The sequence below is a fragment of the Nesoenas mayeri genome (genome assembly GCF_963082525.1).
Source record: "Nesoenas mayeri genome assembly, chromosome: 26".
Lineage (NCBI taxonomy): Eukaryota > Metazoa > Chordata > Aves > Columbiformes > Columbidae > Nesoenas > Nesoenas mayeri.
This window is the reverse complement of record NC_137552.1, coordinates 6,218,758-6,237,962: the sequence shown is the minus strand read 5'-3', so window position 1 is coordinate 6,237,962 and position 19,205 is coordinate 6,218,758. Positions and strand designations below refer to the sequence as shown.

Here is a 19,205-nt window from a genome sequence, read left to right as displayed (position 1 = left end):
GCTGCAAGGGCAGAAAGGAAATACTAGTTAATAGGCTTGCTAATGAGGGGGGGGGGGGGGAGCACAGAGCTCGAGAGCCGGGTGCTGTCCTACTGTACCTGTATTTGCGAAAAATACTAATCTACACAAATTAAATCTACGCAATTAAAACCATTTCCTTGGTAAGAAGCAAGTCCTGGGGAGGGCACAGAGCGAGGAGGGGGTGCCTTTGGGGAGCCTATTCCCGGCCCATCCGCAGGGGTTCGTGGCTGATTTCCAGGGCTCTGTGTCCCTCCCTGGTAGCAAAGCCACACGACCGCACTGCGGGGGAATCTGCGCCGCCGCTGGGGCCGCAGCACATCCGCGCTCCCCACGCTAAAGGGCTTTTGGTTACAACAAAAAAAGGTAAAAATTAAAAATGTCGATTTTCACAAGTTTGGCCTGATTGTCTCCAAATATTTTGTTGATCGTGTGGGGTGTTTTGTTTGTTTTTAAATTTTTCACTCTTGCAAAACAGTGACATTTCACCTAATTTGGACCGGGAAGCGGCTCAGCCGGGCGCCTTTCCATGCCAAGTAAATATACTGACATTTTTTCCCCCAAGCTTTCCCTGGAGGGAGCGGCCGTCCGGCTCGGCACGGCCTGGCTCGGCTCAGCTCGGCACGGCCTGGCAGCTGCGCCGGCCACAGGCAGGACTGCGGGACGTGGCGGAGGGGCCGTCCATCCGTCTGTCTGATCCTTTGCTTGGGAATAAGGCCCAAATAAACCACTTCCATGGCCAGGTTGTCCCCCATTGCCAATTGCACCCAGATTGGTGTTTGTGGTTTGTTTTTGGGGGCTCGGTTTCTCCCCTATACCCTCCCGCAGCCAGCCAAGCCGGGGGCAGCCCCGCGTCCCCAGGAATCCTGCGGGTTCCCCAGCACCTCCTGCTCCCCGCGGCCTTGCGGCAGGTGCCTGACGGAGCCGCCGGCGCCAGCCGGGCCGCCTGCGCGCAGATGGCCGGAGTTCGCCAGCCGAGCCGGGCGGGCTGGAGCGGCCGTGCCGTGCCGTGCCGGGCGGGCAGCCTGCGGCCGGAGCGCACAGCCAGCCCCGGCTGGGCCGCAGCGTGTGAGCGGCAGCGGGGCGGCCGGTACCGTGCGGGCAGGCCGGGGTGGCCGGTGGAGCGCAGGCAGTTTGGGATGGCCCGTAATTTGCAGGCAGCTCGGGATGGCCGGTAATTTGCAGGCAGCTGCCCGGCCGGGATTGGCTGCGGGGAATGACGCCCAGCACAACAAAGGTGGAGTTGGAGAAATTGCATTAAAAAAAATTAAGAGAGAGAGAGAGAAGAAAGGGAGAGGAAAGCGGAGGGAGGGGAGGAAACTGCCCCTCGCCCGCCCCGCCGGGGAAATCCCCCACCGCGGCGTGTCCCGGGGCTGCCCGGGGCCGCGGGGCGGGCAGGGAGCGCGGCCCCGCCGCTCCCCGCCGTACCGGAGGGGACCCACCGGGGCGGGAGGCGGCTCGGCTCGGCTTCCCCCCCCCCCGCTTCCCCCCCTTCGTTTTTTTCTTTTTTTTTTTTTTTTTTTATGCAAACGCCGGGCGAGGATTGTTGCACATGTAAGGAGATTTTTTTTTTCCCTTTCCCCCCCCCTTCCCTCCTCTCTCCTTCCTCCTCCTCCTCCTCCTCTTTTTCTTCTCGCCACAGTGTTGCAAAAGCAAAGAGCAATAAAAAACACGGCGAAAGCGGCGGGAGCGCGGGGCGGCGGCGGCGGCCGGCGGCGCCGTTTGGGGAGCGGCGGAGGCTGGCGGCGGACCCCGGCGCGCAGAGCCCGGCTGATTGGAAGAGAAAACGCAGCGCCATGGAGGCGGGGGAAAGCGCGATCGTCTCTGCGGGGACTGGAGCGCGTCCACGCCCGGGGCCAGCGCTGCAGAGCTGGCCGGCGTTCAACCGCCGCTTCCCCGCCCCGGCCCCGCCGAGCGAGCCCCGGCCCCGCCGAGCCGCGGCCCCCCAAAGCCGCGGGCCCGCAGGTACGTGCCTGCGCCGGGGGAGCCGCGCCGCGCCGCCCGGGCTCGCCATTCGCCGCCGCGCCGCTCCGCCGGTGGGGCTGGAGGAGGCGCTTTGTTCCTCCCCGGGCTCCCGCTGCCGCCGCTGCCGCCGCGCACCGGGCTCGGTAAGGCGCCGCCGCCGCTCCGCCGGGAAGGGGCTTTTGCACCCGCCTAAGGGGGATTTCGGGGCTTTTTTTTTTGAAAAATATTAGGGTTTGGGTATTTTTAGAGAGGAAAAAAAACCCGCCAGGCTCGGTTCCGCGCAGGCCCCGCGGGCAGGAAGCCGCCGCCGGGGCTCGCCCGCCCGCTCCGGCCCCGCTCCGCGCCGGCGGGGGGCACCGCGCTGGGGCTCGGGGCGGGGGGGAGCGCACGGCTCGGCGGCCTCGGTGTGCCCCCCCTCCCTCCTTTTCCCTTCCCTTCCCTCTCCTCCTCCTCGCTCCCTCCCTCCTTCCCGCTCGCCCTCCCTCCCGGCTGCCGCAGCTGGATTTCGGGGGCAGGCTTCCAGCGCTGGGCGGTTGTTTTTCCCCAGCCCGGGTGAGTCCCGCGCCGCGGAGCTCGGCACCGCGCTCTGCCGGGTGCGTGCCCAGGCTCGTCCGCTCCCCCCCCCATCCCGCGCCGCGCTTCATTTTTCCTCCCCTTATTCTTTTTTATATATTTTTTTCCCTTCCTTTTTTTTTTTTTTTTCCGCCTTTCTTCCCCGCTTCTTTCTTCCTTTCTTCCCTCCGGACCGGGAGCGGGGCTCCAGCCCCCCGCTGGGTGGGTGGGTGTTTCTGGGCTCGAGGAGGGGTCGCGGAGGGGGGGAGAGGAGGGGGCGGCGGTAGTGGGAAGCGGGGGGGGATGGATTGGGTAGGAACCGCTCCCCGGGGGTCGGTGCGGGGAGGTCGCGCTGCCCTCGCCCGGCTCGCTGCAGCTGCCCGGCCGCCCCCAGCCGGGCATCCCCGCCCCCCCTTCCCCCTCCTCCTCCTTCTTCTTCTTCTTCCCCCAGCGGCTCCGGCGCGGGGCTGGGGCTGCGGCGGCTCGGCTAGAGCTCCCCCCCTCCTCCTCCTCCTCCTTCCACCACCACCTCCTCCTCCTTCTCTCCTCTCCTCCTCCTCCCCCTTGCAGCCCGGAGAGGTGGGTTTGTCTCGGCTTTATAACCGCGCCGGCTGCACGGGTGGAGGGGAAGGAGCGGCGGGCGGAGGCGGGCGCAGCCCGGCCATTGTGTGCCGCGGCGGAGAGCGGCCGCGCCGGCCGGTAACGATGGGGGGTGGCGGACGGGGAGGCCAGGGGCGGGGGAAAGCCGCGGCGCATCGCGTCGCTCCGGGGGTCGGGGGAGCGTGGAGGGGCCCGGGGAACGCTCCGCGCTCCCGCTCCGCTCCCCCGGCCCCCCCCGGACTCGCCTCCATTGTGTGCCCGGGCGCTGCGGGAGGAGGGGGCCGGCGGCGCCGCGCGGCTCGCTGGCGCCCGGGCGGGAGCCGGGGGCGGGAGGGGGCCGGGGAGGCGCCGCCGGGGCCGCCCGCGCTCGGTCCCACCCGGTTCCTGCTGCCTGGCGGAGGAGGAGACTGGCGCTGGCCGGCGGCGCAGGGCATGTGCGGGCTCCCCGCCTCCGCCCGCCGGCCCGGCCCCTTCCTCCCCCGCCTCCTCCTCCTCCCCCCTCAAGGCGCGGGATCCGGTCCCCCCCCGGGGATCCCGCAACACCCCCCCCCCGGGGATCCCTCTGCGCGCGCACCGCGATCGCCCCCGCCCCGCCCCGCGCCGATCCAATGGATCCCTCCCCCTGCGCGATCCCGCCTCCCGCGCCCGGCTGCGCCCCCTGCGCGGGGCGATCCCGCTGCCCCGGGCCGGGCTGATCCCAGATCCACCCCCCGCGGCCCGGGCAAGGCTGACGCGATCCCCGCCTGCTGCCGGGCCCTGCCGGGCTCATCCCGCCCGCGGCCCCGACCCCCGGTGGCGATTCCCCGCGGGTGCCCCTGCGGCCATGGCCCGGCCTCCCGGGGCCGCAGCCCCTGCCGGTGACCCCCGCGGGGCCTGCGCCCCCGGAGCAACGCACGGCCGGGGGTCCTCCCTCTGGCCCGGGCGCCTGGGTCCTGCCCCGGCTCCCTCCCGAGGCCCGGGGCTCTCCCAGACTCCTCTCAGGGCCTGGATCTGCCCCCTGGCTCCCCCCGGGACCCCCCGGGCCTGGATCCCCCTGGATCCCCCTGGATCCCCCGCCCGCCCCCGGGCCGTCCGGTGTCCGCGGGGGGTCCCCGCGGCCTGTCCCCGGGCGGTCCCCGGGCGGTCCCCGCGCCCCGGCGCCCTCACAGCGACCCGCTCCCGGCGCGTGCCCCGCTGCGGCCCTGCCCCGCCGCGGCCCTGGGATCTGTGGGGATTGTTCCCCTGGAGCCCCCCGGTTGGTTGTCCCTCCCCAGGAGGGCCCCGGCCCCCGGTCCCCTGGGGATCTTCCCCGCGCTCCGCAGGTGCGCAGCCCTGGGCCCCTTGCACCGTGATGGCAGAACCGCAGATCCCGCCCGCCTGGGCACGGCCCGTGGATCTGTGGCACCTCTTCCTTTGAGACCCCGTTTTTTGAGGGAGCGACCCCCCCTTGGGAGATCCCTCGGAGCCCTGTTGGCTCAGATCCCCCGGGGGCCCTCCCCTGGGTCTGTGGAACCCTCCCACCCCCTCAGGGGGACCCCCTGAACCCTTCTCCTTTCAGATCTGCGGGGATCCCTCCAGGCCCTGCCGCCACCCAGGGACATCCCCCCAAACCCTTTTTCCCTGCCTACATCTTTTCTCCCCCGCGAGGGGGGGGTTGTGCCGCCATTAGGGCTCCCCCCCAGGATCCCCGGGCTCGCGCGGCCTGCACCGCCTCGGCTGTTCCCCCTGCCCTGCGCCCCCCGGGCCCCTGCAGACTCGGCAGCGCGGGGTGCGGGGGATCCCAGCACCGCGTTCATCCGCGGGGCAGCGCGGGGTGCGGAGGATCCCAGCACCGCGTTCATCTGCGGGGCAGCGCGGGGTGCGGGGGATCCCAGCACCGCGTTCATCCGCGGGGCAGCGCGGGGTGCGGGGGATCCCAGCACCGCGTTCATCTGCGGGGCAGCGCGGGGTGCGGGGGATCCCAGCACCGCGTTCATCCGCGGGGCAGCGCGGGGTGCGGGGGATCCCAGCACCGCGTTCATCCGCGGGGCAGGACGTGCTGCGGGGGCCCCGCCAGGGCTGGATCCGCCCCGCCGTGGGAGTACCTAGCGGGGTCTCCCTTTGCTTGCAGACCCAGCGGGAGTGATCTCGGGAAGCGAGGGAGCCGGCGGGGACCGTGCTGGGCGCAGGCAGGTGGAGGATGAACGGCGAAGCCGAGTGCCCTGCAGACTTGGAAATGACAGCTCCCAAAAACCAAGGTGAGGCCCCCCCGCCACCCCGGGCGTCCCGCGGGAACGCCGCTGCCGTCGCATTAAAGGAAAAGTAAATCCCCATGGTGGCACTTTTGTCTGAGGGACGGAGGAGCCGTGGTCCCGGCCGTGCCGGTGGCGGTTTGTCTGTCCCGGCGCCGGCTCTGCCGTGGGGGTCACGCAGACGCGTGCGGGTGCTCGTACCTCGGCCCCGGCAAAGGGCGGCCACAAGCTCACGGCATCTGGGGTGCTGGTGGTGGGTGGGTGGCGTTTTGGCAGGGGGCACTGGCACAAAGAGGTTCTGCCTTCACCGTTCACATCTGGGCTGCATTAAAAGCCGAGCCGTTACCTTGGGCCTCCGGCTTCCAGACCCTGAGATGACATCAGAGGTTCAGCTTTTATTGGAAAGGGGGGAGGAAAACAAGAAAACCCAGGCCTTCTATTTGGGGCAGCCTGCCTAGGCAGCTGGGCCGTGCTGCGCCCACCCCCAGCCGCCCCGACGGCCCCACGGCCCGGGCGCGGTCCAGCCCCTCTCGCCAACCCGGTCCCACTTTTCCTCCCTTGCCACAGTCGGTTTCTTGCCCTGGGCGAACCCGGCCGGAGCACGTGTTCTTCCCGGGTCTTTAGATGGATTTAATTACACCAGGGCAGCTTTCCTAATATAGACCTGGCCTGGCCGATGCCAGGAGAGCTGGGGATAAATTGGTCCCAGGGCACAGACAACCCCATTCATCTTGGCAACTGAAATCCGCGATTCCAGTGGTTTTCGGCAAACCCCGGACGGAGGGAGCGGGGATGGAGGGACGAGGGGCTGAACGTGGGGTCCCCGTTGTCCTCACCCTGCTGCCAGCCAGGGTTTGGGTAGATTTCCACTGTTTCTTCTGTATTCCTGTGGGCTGTGGTGGTTTGAGCCGTCTGCCAGCAGCAGGGTCATGCAGGGCCAAAGGTCTTGAGGTGCTTGCACATTGGAGGGGGGAAACTGAGGCACGGGGCTTGTTGAAGGGGGCAGTTGGGAGTCCCTTTAGGCAGCTCCAGGTGCCCCAGCCGTCTCCTGGCAGTGGTGCGGGGCTGGGGACGCCGTGAGAGCCGGTCCTGTGCCCGGAGAGCCTCGGCTGCCCGGCCTGGGCCGGCGCGGACGGGGCTGCGTGGGGGTGCGGCGCGGGGCTCCGCTCCGCTGGCCTGTGCCCTTCCCCCCCCGGCGCGCTGCTTTTCCTCGGGGGCAGCCGGCTGTGCAGCGCGCCCAGCGCTCTGCTCCCCGTTGGGGCGGGAGCTCGGAGGCGGCGGAGGAGCCCCCTCCCGGCAGCGTGTCGTGCGGGAGCTGTGAATGCTCCCGGCATTTCGGGGGATGTTGGGTGGCATAACCGTCACCCCTGTGCTGTCGGGGACCGCGCTGCAAGACGGGGGCTGTGCTGGGTTCTGTGCGCCCCTGCTGCGTGGTCTCTGAGCTTTGACCTTGGCAGAGGTCAGCATGGCGCCAGGTGATGGCAGGGCCCTCTGAGCTGGAGGAAACGCGGTGCTTGGGGGTTTCCCGTTGCTCCGGATACACCTTTTCCACTTAGAAAGTGGGTTTCCCTGCTTCCTCCTTGGCTGCAGAGCAGATCACTCCCGTTCTGCTCCACAGGGCTTCGCTCCCATGCGTAGGAAATAACCTTGTGCTCCCGTGCAGCAGAGCCACCACCTTATCTGATGGTGTTGTGGGGTGAGCGAGTCTCTGGCTTGCACTGAGTGGATTTTCTAGCTTTGCGCGGATTGTTTTGGCCCGCAGAAAGTTGCTCTAGGGTGATGGAAGCGGGCATGTCCCTTTGATCTTTAATCTCGAGAGGCAGCATGTGGGGATTATGTGTCCTGGCGTGTGGTGCGGGGCTGCAGCCCGTCCCGCCGCGAGGGCCGCCCGGCCCTTGCTGCCGCTGAGCCTGTTTCTTTGTGCTCAGACCGCTGGTCTCAGGAGGACATGCTGACTCTGCTGGAGTGCATGAAGAATAACCTGCCCTCCAACGATGGAAGCAAGTTCAAAACCACCGAGTCCCACCTGGACTGGGAGAAGGTGGCTTTCAAGGACTTTTCGGGGGAGATGTGCAAGATGAAGTGGATGGAGATTTCTAACGAGGTAACCGACAGCTGCATGGGGATCAAAGGGGTCTGTTTGGGAGGGACAGAGTGTTCCGGTGACCCCCTGGGGCTGTTTGAATTGCTCCAGTTACGTGCCCCGAGTCCTCGGCCGTTCACGCCGACGCCATCTCGCTGCCGCCGGCATTGCGAGCCCTCGGGAGGCGCTGGGACGGGTCGTTTGCGTGGCAGCATTACCAGACCCCGTGGGTGTGTGGCATGCTGAGCGTGGCTTGGTGCTGAGCAGGGATCTGCCTTGTCCCCTGCCCGCAGCCCCTTCACATTTGTGGCCCTTCGTTACCTGCAGGTGAGGAAGTTTCGGACCCTCACAGAGCTCATTATGGATGCTGAAGAGCACGTGAAGAATCCTTACAAGGGCAAAAAGCTCAAGGTATTGTGCAGGAGTTGGGGTCAGGCTCTGAAGGGGGACCTTGGCTTGCCCAGGGTGGGGGCTGTCACCCATGTGGCACCGCAGACCTGCGTGGCTCTGCCACCGGAGCCCCTGCGGGCACCTCACTGCCCGTAATCCCTGCACCGACTGCCCAGGGCTCCGGAGGCCACGGGCTCTGGGCCTGTGCCAAGTCCAGGGTACATGTAACGTGGCCGGCTGTACTGGCAGCCTGCGGCCAAGTTTAGCGCAGGGGGGCTGTGAGGCTGCTGTCCTATTCCTGGCCTGCCGGCCGGGTGGGGTGCTGCTTTCGGCTGGGTGGCGCCATGGCAGCCGATGCTTGGCCACCGGCTGTCCCCCTCTCCTGCCTCAGTTTCCCCTCCTGCAGCACAACCACTTTGTGCAACAGCTCTGGGTGGCTGGAGACTGCTCCGGCGATACCCAGCCCTGGATATTGTCATTCCTGGAGCAGGGAGCCCTTGTTCCCAGTGTTTTTCCCCCTTGCCTGCGAGGTGGGAGCTGGGTCACCAGCGGGCTGGGTGCAGGCAGGTCTCCTCCGGTGCTGGGGGAAGCTGCGAGCCGGTGGGGTTTTGCTGTGCCCTCTGCAGTGCCGCCGGCTCCACACTCAGTGTGTGCCACTCTGCTGTCTCCCCAGAAACACCCTGACTTCCCCAAGAAGCCACTGACTCCCTATTTCCGCTTCTTCATGGAGAAGCGGGCCAAATATGCCAAGCTTCACCCCGAAATGAGCAACCTGGATCTCACCAAGATCCTGTCCAAGAAGTACAAGGAGCTTCCCGAGAAGAAAAAGGTACAGGGGGAGTCAGCAAGCCCCTTTCTGTGTGTGCTCTGTGCGCCGGGCTGTGCCTGCCCAGCCCGCCCACTAAAACCAGCAGAGCCCATGCTCCGCCTGGCGAGGGTTTAGTGCAGCTCTCTGGATTCCGGGAGAAACCTCGGTGCTTGTTTGGTCCTGTCAGACCAGTAAGACTTCCTTTCTTTTTCCTGTCCTGGTTCCCAGGATCCGTGGGTTGAAGGCTGGCTGGGTCTGTCCGTTGGTCCGTCTCTTCCAGACAGACCTGGATGGTGACTTAGCCGTTGGGTGGATCTGTATTTAACGCTGGGGTTAAATCACACGCCCCGCCGTGGCCTCCCTGTCAGAGTGAGGGCTGGGGACAGGCTCTGCCCCGAGCTGCGAGAGATGCTGGGGGACAGCCCACCTGCCCCCCGGCTCCGGAGTGGCCCTGGGCTTGGCCAGAGCGCAGCAGGCACTTGGGTGCCCCAGCTCTTGGTCCGGGTGGGCTCGCCACCAGCAGGAAGGGTCCAGCACACAAGGTGCTGCTGTGTCCTCTTGCCCAGGGCTGCCCCCCGTGCAGCAGAGAGGGAGGTTGTGCCTCCGGAAACCCTCAGCTGGGAGCTGCAGGACCAGTCTGACGGGCTGGGGAGCCCTCACGTCCCTTTGGCGTGCTGGGGAGCCCAGGGGACGGGGCCGACAGGGGTGTATCTGCCTGCCCGTTCCCGGCACTGACATCCCTCCACCTCCCTGGTGGCTTTATGTCCCCAGATGAAGTACATCCAGGACTTCCAGCGAGAGAAGCAGGAGTTTGAGAGGAACTTGGCAAGGTTCAGGTGAGCAGGCAGCCCCCCCGGGCAGAGCCAGGCCCCCTCCTGAGTGCAGCTCGTGCAGGGAGCCCCGATGGGCACTGTGGCTCGAAGGCAGAAGGGAAGGGAGGATGCTGGAAAAAAATAGAGCAAGGGAAGCGTGTCTGAGCGCAGCCCTCTGGCCGGGAGACGCGGCCGTGTGGGGAGGGCAGAGGACCCGCTGCGCTCTGGGGTTGGGGATCGGCAAGGGGAGGACGGGAGCCCTGCCACTGGCACTGTGGAAAGCTGAAGTGGCCACCCTGTTCGCCCAGAGCTCCCCTTTGACCCTGGTCACTGTGACCCTGGGTGGATCTTGCTGCTCCCAATGACCAGCCACTGTTCCAGGAACACCCGGCCCAGCGCATTAAAGGAGGGGCAGACTCAATTCCCTCTTAAAACCCTCCTGCTGCTTTTGGGGACCCCCTAGTATCCGAGCCCACGGAGGCTCAACCCTGCAGTGACAGTCACCCGAGTGGGGAGGTTTAGGGCGTCTCTCCTTCCACCTGCACCGTCCATAATGCTCTCCCTTCCCTGACGGGTAAAGGGAAGATCACCCAGATCTCATCCAGAACGCCAAGAAATCCGACATCCCTGAAAAACCCAAGACCCCCCAGCAGCTGTGGTACAACCATGAGAAGAAGATCTACTTGAAAGTGCGTCCAGATGTGAGTACGGTGGGTGGAAGTGCGTGTGAGTGTGAGTGTCGAGGGGTCCTGTGCCCCGCTGCTGGGGGAGGAGGAGGGGGAAAGAGAGAAGCATTTTAGCGGGGGGATGGGATGGAGGACGCTGCTAGAAGCTCCCAGCAGTCTGGATGGAGGTAAGAAGGGGCTCTGCACATCTGGAAGAGGCTCTGGGGGACACAGGCCGCATTTTTTGCCTGCAGTCGGAGGGGTGACCACAGCCTGAGTCAGGGCAGGACAGGTTTCCAGCGCAGACACCCACCTCTGGCCATGCCCCGCACTCGCACGCACCCCCTTCCCGGCTGCGAGCCGGGCTCGCAGCCGCCCCGCGGCCGCAGGCCGGGGCTGCCGGGGCAGCACGGCGGGCCACGCTATTTTTGCCTTTTTAAATTTTTTTTCCCCTCTTCTTTTTTTGGATTTTACCCCTCTGCCCTCACCTCTGGCTTTGGGTTTTCAGGCCACCACGAAGGAGGTGAAAGAGTCGCTGGGCAAGCAGTGGTCTCAACTCTCGGATAAAAAGAGGCTGAAATGGATTCATAAGGCCCTGGAACAGCGGAAGGAGTACGAGGTAGGGAGCAGCCTCACCCATTCCCCTTCACACTTGCCCCTACGTTCACTCCAAGCCGCCGGCAGCCGGCCAGTTTCACCCAATAGCCAGTGTGGGGGTTCAGGCAGGTCCCTAGTGAGTCTGAGCGCCGCCTCCTCCAGCTGCGTCCGGGAGGGGACGGTGATCCCAGGGAGATGGTCAGGGCAGTGGTTGGCTTCTCGTTCCTCCTCCTCCGGGCCCCAGCCAGGCGGGGACCGCAGCCCCTGCTGACACTCTGTCCTCCGCAGGAGATCATGCGTGACTACATCCAGAAGCACCCCGAGCTGAACATCAGCGAGGAGGGCATCACCCGCTCCACCCTCACCAAGGCCGAGCGCCAGCTCAAGGACAAGTTCGACGGACGACCCACAAAGCCACCCCCGTGAGTGCTGCCCCTCCCCGCCCGGGGGTCCCTCTCTGAGCTGTCGCTTCAGGCTCCTGGCCAGCCTGCTCAGACGCTGGGGGCTTCGCCTGCCTTCGAGACCCAAATAATTCCTGAGATCGTGGGCATGGGCTGTCAGTGACCCCATTAAGCTGGTCCTTAAATATACATTAAATATAAATTGGGAGAGAATCTGAGCGAGGTCTGTGGTGCTGCTGCACGCCCTGGGTTAGGGGGTAATCCAACCCCTGGCTTCCCTAAAACGCAGACACCTCTGGCTCAGCACCTCCCTGCTTGGTGCAACCCGGAGGGCAGCTGGGACGACCCTGTGGGGCTCCCAGCACCCAGTCAGCGCTGCAGGGGCGATGTGGGCGCACAGGTTGTCCCTAACACTGGGTCCCTCCTTCGGTTGCAGGAATAGCTACTCCCTGTACTGTGCAGAGCTGATGGCCAACATGAAAGACGTACCCAGCACTGAGCGGATGGTGCTGTGTAGCCAGCAGTGGAAACTGCTCTCCCAGAAGGAAAAGGATGCGTACCACAAAAAGTGTGATCAGGTGAGTGGCCGAGGATGGACAGATGGGTAGTCAGGCAGGTGGACACCAGTGCTGTGGGGAAGGAGAAGCAGGATGGGAGAGCTTGGGCTACAAGTCCTGCTGGAAACGAGCCCCTCCCCCTTCCTCAGTGCCTGTTCTTGTCATCTTGGCCACCAATTTCTCCTTGGGCCTCTGACTCCCGGTCCCCGTGTGTGGGACCAGCGGATGGGCCGCGTGGAGGGTGCTGTCGCCGAGGGGCTGAGCTGGGCTGGGACTGCTCGGGGCAGGGGCGGCGTGGGGGTCTCTCTGTAACCACACGTCTCCATCTCCCTCCAGAAAAAGAAAGACTACGAGGTTGAGCTCCTCCGCTTCCTGGAGGTGAGTGACGCGGGTGCCCCGGCACCGCGTCGCTTCCTTCCCTGGGCTGGGCCGTGGGCGGGGGAGCTGCAGAGGGCCGGCCCAGCACCGTGCTCCGTCCCCAGCCAGATGTGACCCAGCGTCAGCTGCGTCTGCAAGGGCAGGGGGTGGAAAATCCAGGGTGTGCTCAGATCTAGGCACCTGCCTGCCCTGCCTTGGTGGAGAGGAAGCGGATGAGGCTGAGCTGGGGAGGGCGCAGTGCTGGAGAAGAGGCACGTGGGGGTGACACGGGTGTGGGAACCCTCGAGCTGCTCACCCAGGCTCACAGTGTTGGCCCTGGCTGGGGTGGCTTTTGGATCAGGATAACCAAGTGCATTAGTTCCCCTTCCCCAGTGTCCCTGTTCCCTGGTTGCATCAAAGCCGCGTTAGCATCGGGCCGTCTAACCATGTCTCTCCTCCGGTGCCACCAGAGCCTGCCCGAGGAGGAGCAGCAGCGGGTGCTGGGTGAGGAAAAGATGCTGGGCAGCAACCGGAAAGGGGCGACAAGTCCTGCGTCCAAAAAGTCCTCACCAGAGACTGGCAAGGTGAGAGCGGCAGCTGCAGGGATGGGGCAGCACGTACCGGAGACAAGGAGTGGGGTTGCTGGCATCTCAGGGTGCTTTGGGGTTTCGTTCCTTGGTTCTTTCCCTGTGTTCTTCCTGGGGCTGGAGGTGACAGTGCAAGGCAGGTCCCTCCGTGTGCTCGCCCCCACCCACGGCCCCGCGTCCCTCCGCAGGCCAGCTCAGAGAAGCCCAAACGGCCCATCTCTGCCATGTTCATCTTCTCGGAGGAGAAGCGGAAGCAGCTGCAGGAGGAGCGGCCGGAGCTGTCGGAGAGCGAGCTGACGCGGCTCCTGGCCCGCATGTGGAATGACCTCTCCGAGAAGAAAAAGGTTGGTACCGTTCCCAGCCCTTCTCCTCCATCCCTGTCTCCGCTGCTCCATTGGGCATCTCCAGCAGCGCCGGGGACGCTGCCTGTCCTGGTCCTGCTGCAAGGGGCTTTGCTGCCCCCTGGGCACTGCAGCTGGGGGACGATTGTCCCCAGGGGCGTCACGGCACCGGCGAGCTGTCACCCAGGTGCTGGTGTTGGCACCGACAGGGGCTGCCGGCCCTGCTGGCTTCGGAAACCCACCAGCCTCAGAAACCTCGCAGGGCCCTCAAGCCTCAGCTTAAAGGCTGGATGGTTCTCCTGGTGGGGAGGAGCCCTGAGGTGCGGGTGTGCGTGGGGAAGCTGTGGGCGCTGCTGGGGGCTGTGGGCGCTGCTCGGGGGCGGGGGCTTGTGCTGCCCCCCACCCCGCCGTGCGCCCCCGCACAGGCCAAGTACAAAGCGCGGGAGGCGGCGATGAAGGCGCAGTCGGAGAAGAAGCATGGCTCAGATAAAGAGGAGCGCGGGAAGCTGCCCGAGTCTCCCAAGACGGCCGAGGAGATCTGGCAACAGAGCGTCATCGGAGACTACCTGGCTCGTTTCAAGGTGAGGAGTGGGCAGGGACAGGAGCTGGTGCTGGGATTATTGCTCCCCCCAGCAGGAACTGCCTTGCACCTTCTCCCGTGCTCCCACACCCTGGGCAGCTGGTCAGGGCTGGGAGCCATGGGGAGTGGGGGGCTCCCAGCAGGAGAGTGAGTGCCCCGTGGCCCATGGGCAGCTGGTGGTAGCACCCTGGTGTCCTGGTCTTGGGTGCATCTAACGTGGGGTGGGGGTCTGGGCTGCAGAATGACCGGGGAAAGGCGCTGAAGGCCATGGAGGCCACTTGGAACAACATGGAGAAGAAGGAAAAGCTGATGTGGATCAAGAAAGCAGCGGAGGATCAGAAGCGATACGAGGTGGGTCCGTGCCCCATCCTGCCCCTCGCCGTGCCCGTAGCCGGCACTGCCCGTCTCCCTGACCCCTCTTTCCCCTCTGGCTCAGAGGGAGCTGAGTGAGATGCGGGCCCCTCCGTGCTCCACCAACTCCAAGAAAATGAAGTTCCAGGGAGAGCCGAAGAAACCCCCCATGTGAGTAGCTGGGGTCTGAAAAGTCGGGTCTGCCTGCGCAAGCGGGCTGGCGCAGACAGGGCCGGAGCGGCCCTGGGGCGCGGGAGGCGCGGGCCGGACCGTGCGGCAATGGCCGGCGGTTGCTGCGGGCTGGCGGGCCCTTCGCGTTCTGTCTGACCCAGTGTGCGCTCCCCCCTCACAGGAATGGTTACCAGAAATTCTCCCAGGAGCTGCTGTCAAACGGGGAGCTGAACCACCTCCCGCTGAAGGAGCGGATGGTGGAGATCGGCAGCCGCTGGCAGCGCATCTCCCAGGGCCAGAAGGACCACTACAAAAAGCTGGCCGAGGAGCAGCAGAAGCAGTACAAGGTGCACCTCGACATCTGGCTCAAGGTGAGTCCCGAGCCCCCGCGCCTGGTCAGCGGCACCGGGGGGCTCTGGGGGCAGTTGTTCTTGGGCTGCTTGGTGTGGTTTCTGCTCACAACTCTCCTCTGGGAACGACCATCTCCAGACCCTTTTTTGGCCATTTTTTTAACATAAAGGGCCTCTAAAAATAAACGTGTGGGGAGGGGGTGCCAGAGTCTCTCCCTGCACCCGCCTCCCTGCACGCTGACTGTCTCCCCTGTCTCCGCAGAGCCTGTCGCCCCAGGAGCGGGCTGCCTACAAGGAACACACCTCCAATGTGAGTGTCCGCCGGCCAGGGCCGCGGGGGCCGCGGGGCTGGGCCGGATCAGCCCCGGGCGGGGCTGGGCGGGGCAGATGGGCCGGGCTCAGCAGGGCCGGGCTCAGCAGGGCCGCGCCCCTGCGGCAGCTTGGTGGGGTTTCCACGCCGCGATCCCAGCTCTGCAGCGCTGAGCCGTTTTGCTTTGTTACCCCTGCAGAAACGCAAGAGCATGGGGAAGATCCGAGGCCCCAACCCCAAGATGAAGCCAACGATGCAGTCCAAGTCGGTGAGTGCAGGGCGGCCGCGCTCTTCTCTGGGGCACCCAGCACCTCCTCCTTGGGGACAGAGTCCCCGGGCTGGCGCAGACCCCTCGCTCAGACGTCCCGGCGGTTGCTGCTGCCTGCCCTTTCCTTGAGACAAAAAAGCCGGGGCCCTCCCCCAGTGTGTGCTCAAAACCCCACCCCGGGCTGACTTTGCCTCCTTGCGGTCGGAGGCGTCTCCTGGCTCCCCAGGGGCCGTTTTGGGGCTGTTTGTAATACAAAGGGGGAAAAGCTCCCAGATGAGGTGTGGGCAGGAGCTGCCTGATCCCACTCGGTGGGTGGAGGAGCCCAAAGGCCGGTGGCCGCGGGTGGGCCGGTGCTCCCATGGGTGTTGCTGTCCTGGGGTGCCTGCCCGCGACCAACCGCCTCCCGCCCGCAGGAATCTGAGGATGACGATGAGGAGGAAGAGGAGGAGGAGGATGATGATGAAGATGAGGATGACGATGATGACAACGGCGACTCATCAGAGGAAGGTGGCGACTCGTCGGAGTCCAGCAGTGAGGAGGAGAGCGAGGACGGGGACGAGGTGAGGCTGCGGCGTGTGCACGGGGAGGGCAGCGGGGCCGTCCCGGGCCCCGCTCTGCTCCCGTTCCACTCGCCTGTCCCCGCACCCTCCTCGGGGTTGGGGGTTATCGCACCGGGCTCCGGCAGCACCGCGGCCGAGGAGCTCCTGGGCGCAGGGGTCACGGGAGGCGAGGGCAGCGGGGTCTGCGCGGTGTCCCGGCGCGGGCGCGAGGAGCGGCGGCGGGCGCAGGCAGGAACGGCGGCGGGCGCAGGCAGGAGCGGCGGCGGGCGCCGAGGTGGGGGCTGCTGGGGGCCCCCTAGAGCAGAGGAGAATCTCCCGTCTCTTCCTGGTGGAGATACTGAGTCTGGTCTCGGCTCCGTTTGCGCCAGTGCCATTGCCGAGTAAGTCACCAGAGCCAAAGCTTTACACCGGTGCAACTGAAATCAGAGTGTGCTGGATGGCGCTGGGGCCAGGAACCGTGTCCGTGCCTGGTGCTCGCCACCGCGCAGGTGAGGTGTCCCACCCCCTCGCTGGGCTCAGCTCACGCCTCTTCCTTCCCTGGCTTTAGAGGGGGGAAACTGAGGCACGAGGCGGGTCGGGTACCTACCTGGGGTCGGGTAGGCAGTGGCAGAGGTGAGGGCAGGACCCGCGCGCTGCTCCGGCGCTCGCCCCCTCGGCCCCCAGCCTGAGCCCCCGCGAACTCGCTGTGCTGCGCCCCCTCCGCCTCCCGAGGGGCTGCGACCCCCGTGCCGCAGGGGGGAGGGGAGCAGGGTGCGAGGGGGAGGGGGCGGGTGGCAGCCGGGGTCCCCCGCCCTGCCACTGACCCCCCATCCTGTCTGCCACCCCCAGAACGACGAGGACGACGAGGACGAGGATGACGAGGACGAGGACGACAACGACTCGGAGGGCAGCAGCAGCTCCTCCTCCTCCTCGGGGGATTCCTCCGACTCCGACTCCAACTGACGCAGCCAGGCTCTAGTAACGCCCTTCGGTTTCTCGGTTTTGGCCCCCGATCTGCCCCGCACCTCTGCGAAAGCCCTTCCTCCTCCCCCTGCCCCCGGTGGGCTGCAGCCCCCGCACCCCCAGCCGGGCAGCGGGGGCTGGAGGGACCCTCGGCCGTGCTCACACTACAGGGGGGAGCCGGGGGCTGCTCTGCCCCTGGGCAGGGGGAGAGGAGGGGGCACCCCCGTCCCTCCCCCCACCCCTTTATTGTCCCCTTACCGAGGGAGGGGAAGTGATTTCTTTTTGTTGAGATTTCGTTACTTTTGGAGGGTCGCCTCATCCTGGCCCCTTCCCCCACCCTCCCCACCAGCCCCGGACGTTATAGAAACAAAGCAGAAACAGGAAAAAAATTCCACCCCTCCCTTTTTTTTTTATAATCCCCCCCACAAATGGAAAAACCCCGAAGCGCGACCCGGTGGCGCAGACCCTCCCGTCCCCTCCCGTCCCCTCCCGTCCCGCCCGGGCGCAGCGGGAGCCCAGCGCTCAGGACTCAGCCTGGGACGACGTCCCCCCCCGCACCCCACGGGCCCAGCCCCCCGAACCTCGTGCAGCGTGGAGGCTGCACCGGGACCCGGCACCCGCGGCGCCGGGAGCGCCGGGACTCAGCACCCGCGGCGCCGGAGCGCCGGGCGCGGGGCGCGACCCGGGCGGGCGGGGGCGCGTGTGAGTGTGTGTGGGGTGGGGGCCCCGGGCCGCACGGTTCCCCGCCCCGGTCCTAGACGCTCAGTGTGACCAAGGGGGGGGCGCTGCCGGCCCCCCCGCGCTGTTGTTGGTGGTTGTTGTGCCGTTGTATTTTATTTTGTTCTTTTTTTTTCTTTTTATAAAACGAGAAAGATCCATCTTTTATTTTTCTTCCCCCCGCCCCCCCGCTTTCCTCCGTCTCTGGTGAAGCTGCTCCTCTCCCTTCGCCCGGACCCCGGGGAACAGGGCTCCCCTCTGCCTGGTTACCCCGTTTGCCCCCCCAGGGGTCTCTTGCCCCCCACCCAGTGATGCTGTAAATATTGGTGCGGTTTGGGTTTATTCTGGGGGGTCAATACCCCCATTCCCGTGAGGGTGTTGGGGCTGTGGGGACTGGAGGGGCTGGGGGGGCTTCGCGGTGACTGTCTTGGCCCCCCCCGTTTTTTTTTAAGCAGACACAAGCACCAGCAATACCACACCACCTCCCTGCAGGGTCCCCGGCCCCACCCGTGTCCCCCAAACACGCCTGGTGCGGCTGGGGACCCTCAGCCCCCCCCTCTGTGCGGGGGGACACACAAGGTTTGTCCCTTCTGGTCCCCCCCGTCCTGTCCCGGAGAGGAGCTGGGCTGGGGGACAGGATTTGGGGGCCCCAGGGAAGGGAGTAGGGGCGCCTGCCCTTGCTCCCCCCAGGCTGGGGAGGCTGCGGGGACCTTTTCTCTTGTGTGCTTTAATTTAGCCATTTTTCTCCTTTTTTCACCCAAATCTCACCTCAGTGAGGGGCGGGGGGACAAGCTGTGGGTTATTGGAGTTTTCTGGCTGCACGGGGGGGTCCTGCCCCCTCCCCCCCCCCAGCCATGGCCTCCCTGGGTTTGCTGCTCTCAGCCCCCCCCAAGACCTTGAGTTGCCCCAAAACACAACCAGGGACCCCCCCAGTGCTGGGGGAGGGGGCGCAACACCCCCGTCATGGCCTCGAGCCTCAAATTGGGCTGAAAACCACCATTTTTGGGAAATTGCCCCCAAGCCCAGGGTGTGGGGGGTGAGCCTGGGTATTCCCGTACGGACAATCCCCCTGGGGGCCCCCCAGGGCCCCAAGAGACCCCGGGTGGCGGGTCCCCCCGTGTCCGTCTGTCTGTCCCTCTGTCTCCTCCCCCCTCACCTCCATTTGGGGTTTTCCTTTGATTTTCTTCCCCATTTTTAGTGCCCCTAAGGGGAACCCGTCCCTTTTTCTGCTGAATGTACCCAGCACCGTTGTGTTTTAGTGGATGTGTTTTTAGTACAAAAAAAAGACAAAAAAAACAACCTTTTTTTTTCTGTTTTAAAAAAAATAATAATAATTAAAAAATAATAAAAAAGAAAAATTCTTACAGCGCTGACAATTGGGGGAAAAGGCGTTTGCGCTGCAAGAGGATTGAACCTGAGTGCATTTTGGCACTGCCACACAAACCCGGATCCTTTAGATGGAAGTTCTTGTGAATTACATTAAAAAAACAAAAAACAAAAAAAAAAAAATCATCTTTTTTTTCTAATATTTAAAGAGTGTTTTTGTAGGTTTAAAAAAAAGACAAAAAAAATGTAAAGGCTCCCCGTGGGCGCGTGCCGGCGAGCGGCGCTGCGCCGCGCCTCCCTCCCGTCGGTGTTCTTTTGAGGTTTTGTTTGGTTCTTTTTTTTCTTTTTGTATAATAAAGTGAAAAATAATGTTTCTGTTCTCATGTCATTACTATAAAAAAATAAAACTTTAGGAAAAAAACCCACTGGTGCCAGGAGTGTTTTTCCCGCTGGTGCTGTGGGGCCGCCGGGGGATCCTGCGGGGCGCTGCTGGGGCGTGCACGGGGGCTCCACGGGGATCTGTTGGGATCGCTGCTGGGGAACGGGGGATCCGGGAACGGCGGGTCCGTGGGGACGGGCGGGTTCCCGGGGCTGGGGACGGGGAACCGGGACCAGGGGTCCCTGTGGAGCGCCACGGGTTCCGCCCCGCCCCTTCTGGCCCCGCCCCGCGGCCCTGCGCCCTCCGAG

General features: G+C 65.3%; 1 protein-coding gene across 4 annotated transcripts; it reads left to right on the top strand.

Moving 5' to 3' along the window:
• The first annotated feature begins 1,464 nt into the window (after positions 1-1,464).
• Positions 1,465-19,128, top strand: UBTF (upstream binding transcription factor). 4 transcript variants are annotated; one of them, XM_080359828.1, is made up of 21 exons: positions 1,465-1,572; positions 5,225-5,351; positions 7,274-7,449; positions 7,756-7,839; positions 8,492-8,647; positions 9,398-9,462; positions 10,019-10,139; positions 10,612-10,722; positions 10,989-11,122; positions 11,538-11,679; positions 11,995-12,036; positions 12,486-12,599; positions 12,791-12,946; positions 13,369-13,524; positions 13,764-13,874; positions 13,960-14,045; positions 14,227-14,416; positions 14,658-14,705; positions 14,905-14,973; positions 15,387-15,533; positions 16,362-19,128. In XM_080359828.1, exons 2-21 carry the CDS (start codon positions 5,294-5,296, stop codon positions 16,473-16,475), a joined length of 2,280 nt encoding a protein of 759 aa, XP_080215954.1. In that variant the 5' UTR covers positions 1,465-1,572; positions 5,225-5,293; the 3' UTR covers positions 16,476-19,128. The 4 variants fall into 4 exon arrangements, with proteins under 4 accessions (XP_080215954.1, XP_080215953.1, XP_080215952.1 ...); XM_080359827.1 differs by lacking the exon at positions 1,465-1,572 and adding an exon at positions 1,878-1,983; XM_080359826.1 differs by lacking the exon at positions 1,465-1,572 and adding an exon at positions 2,018-2,126.
• Positions 19,129-19,205: the final 77 nt, after the last annotated feature.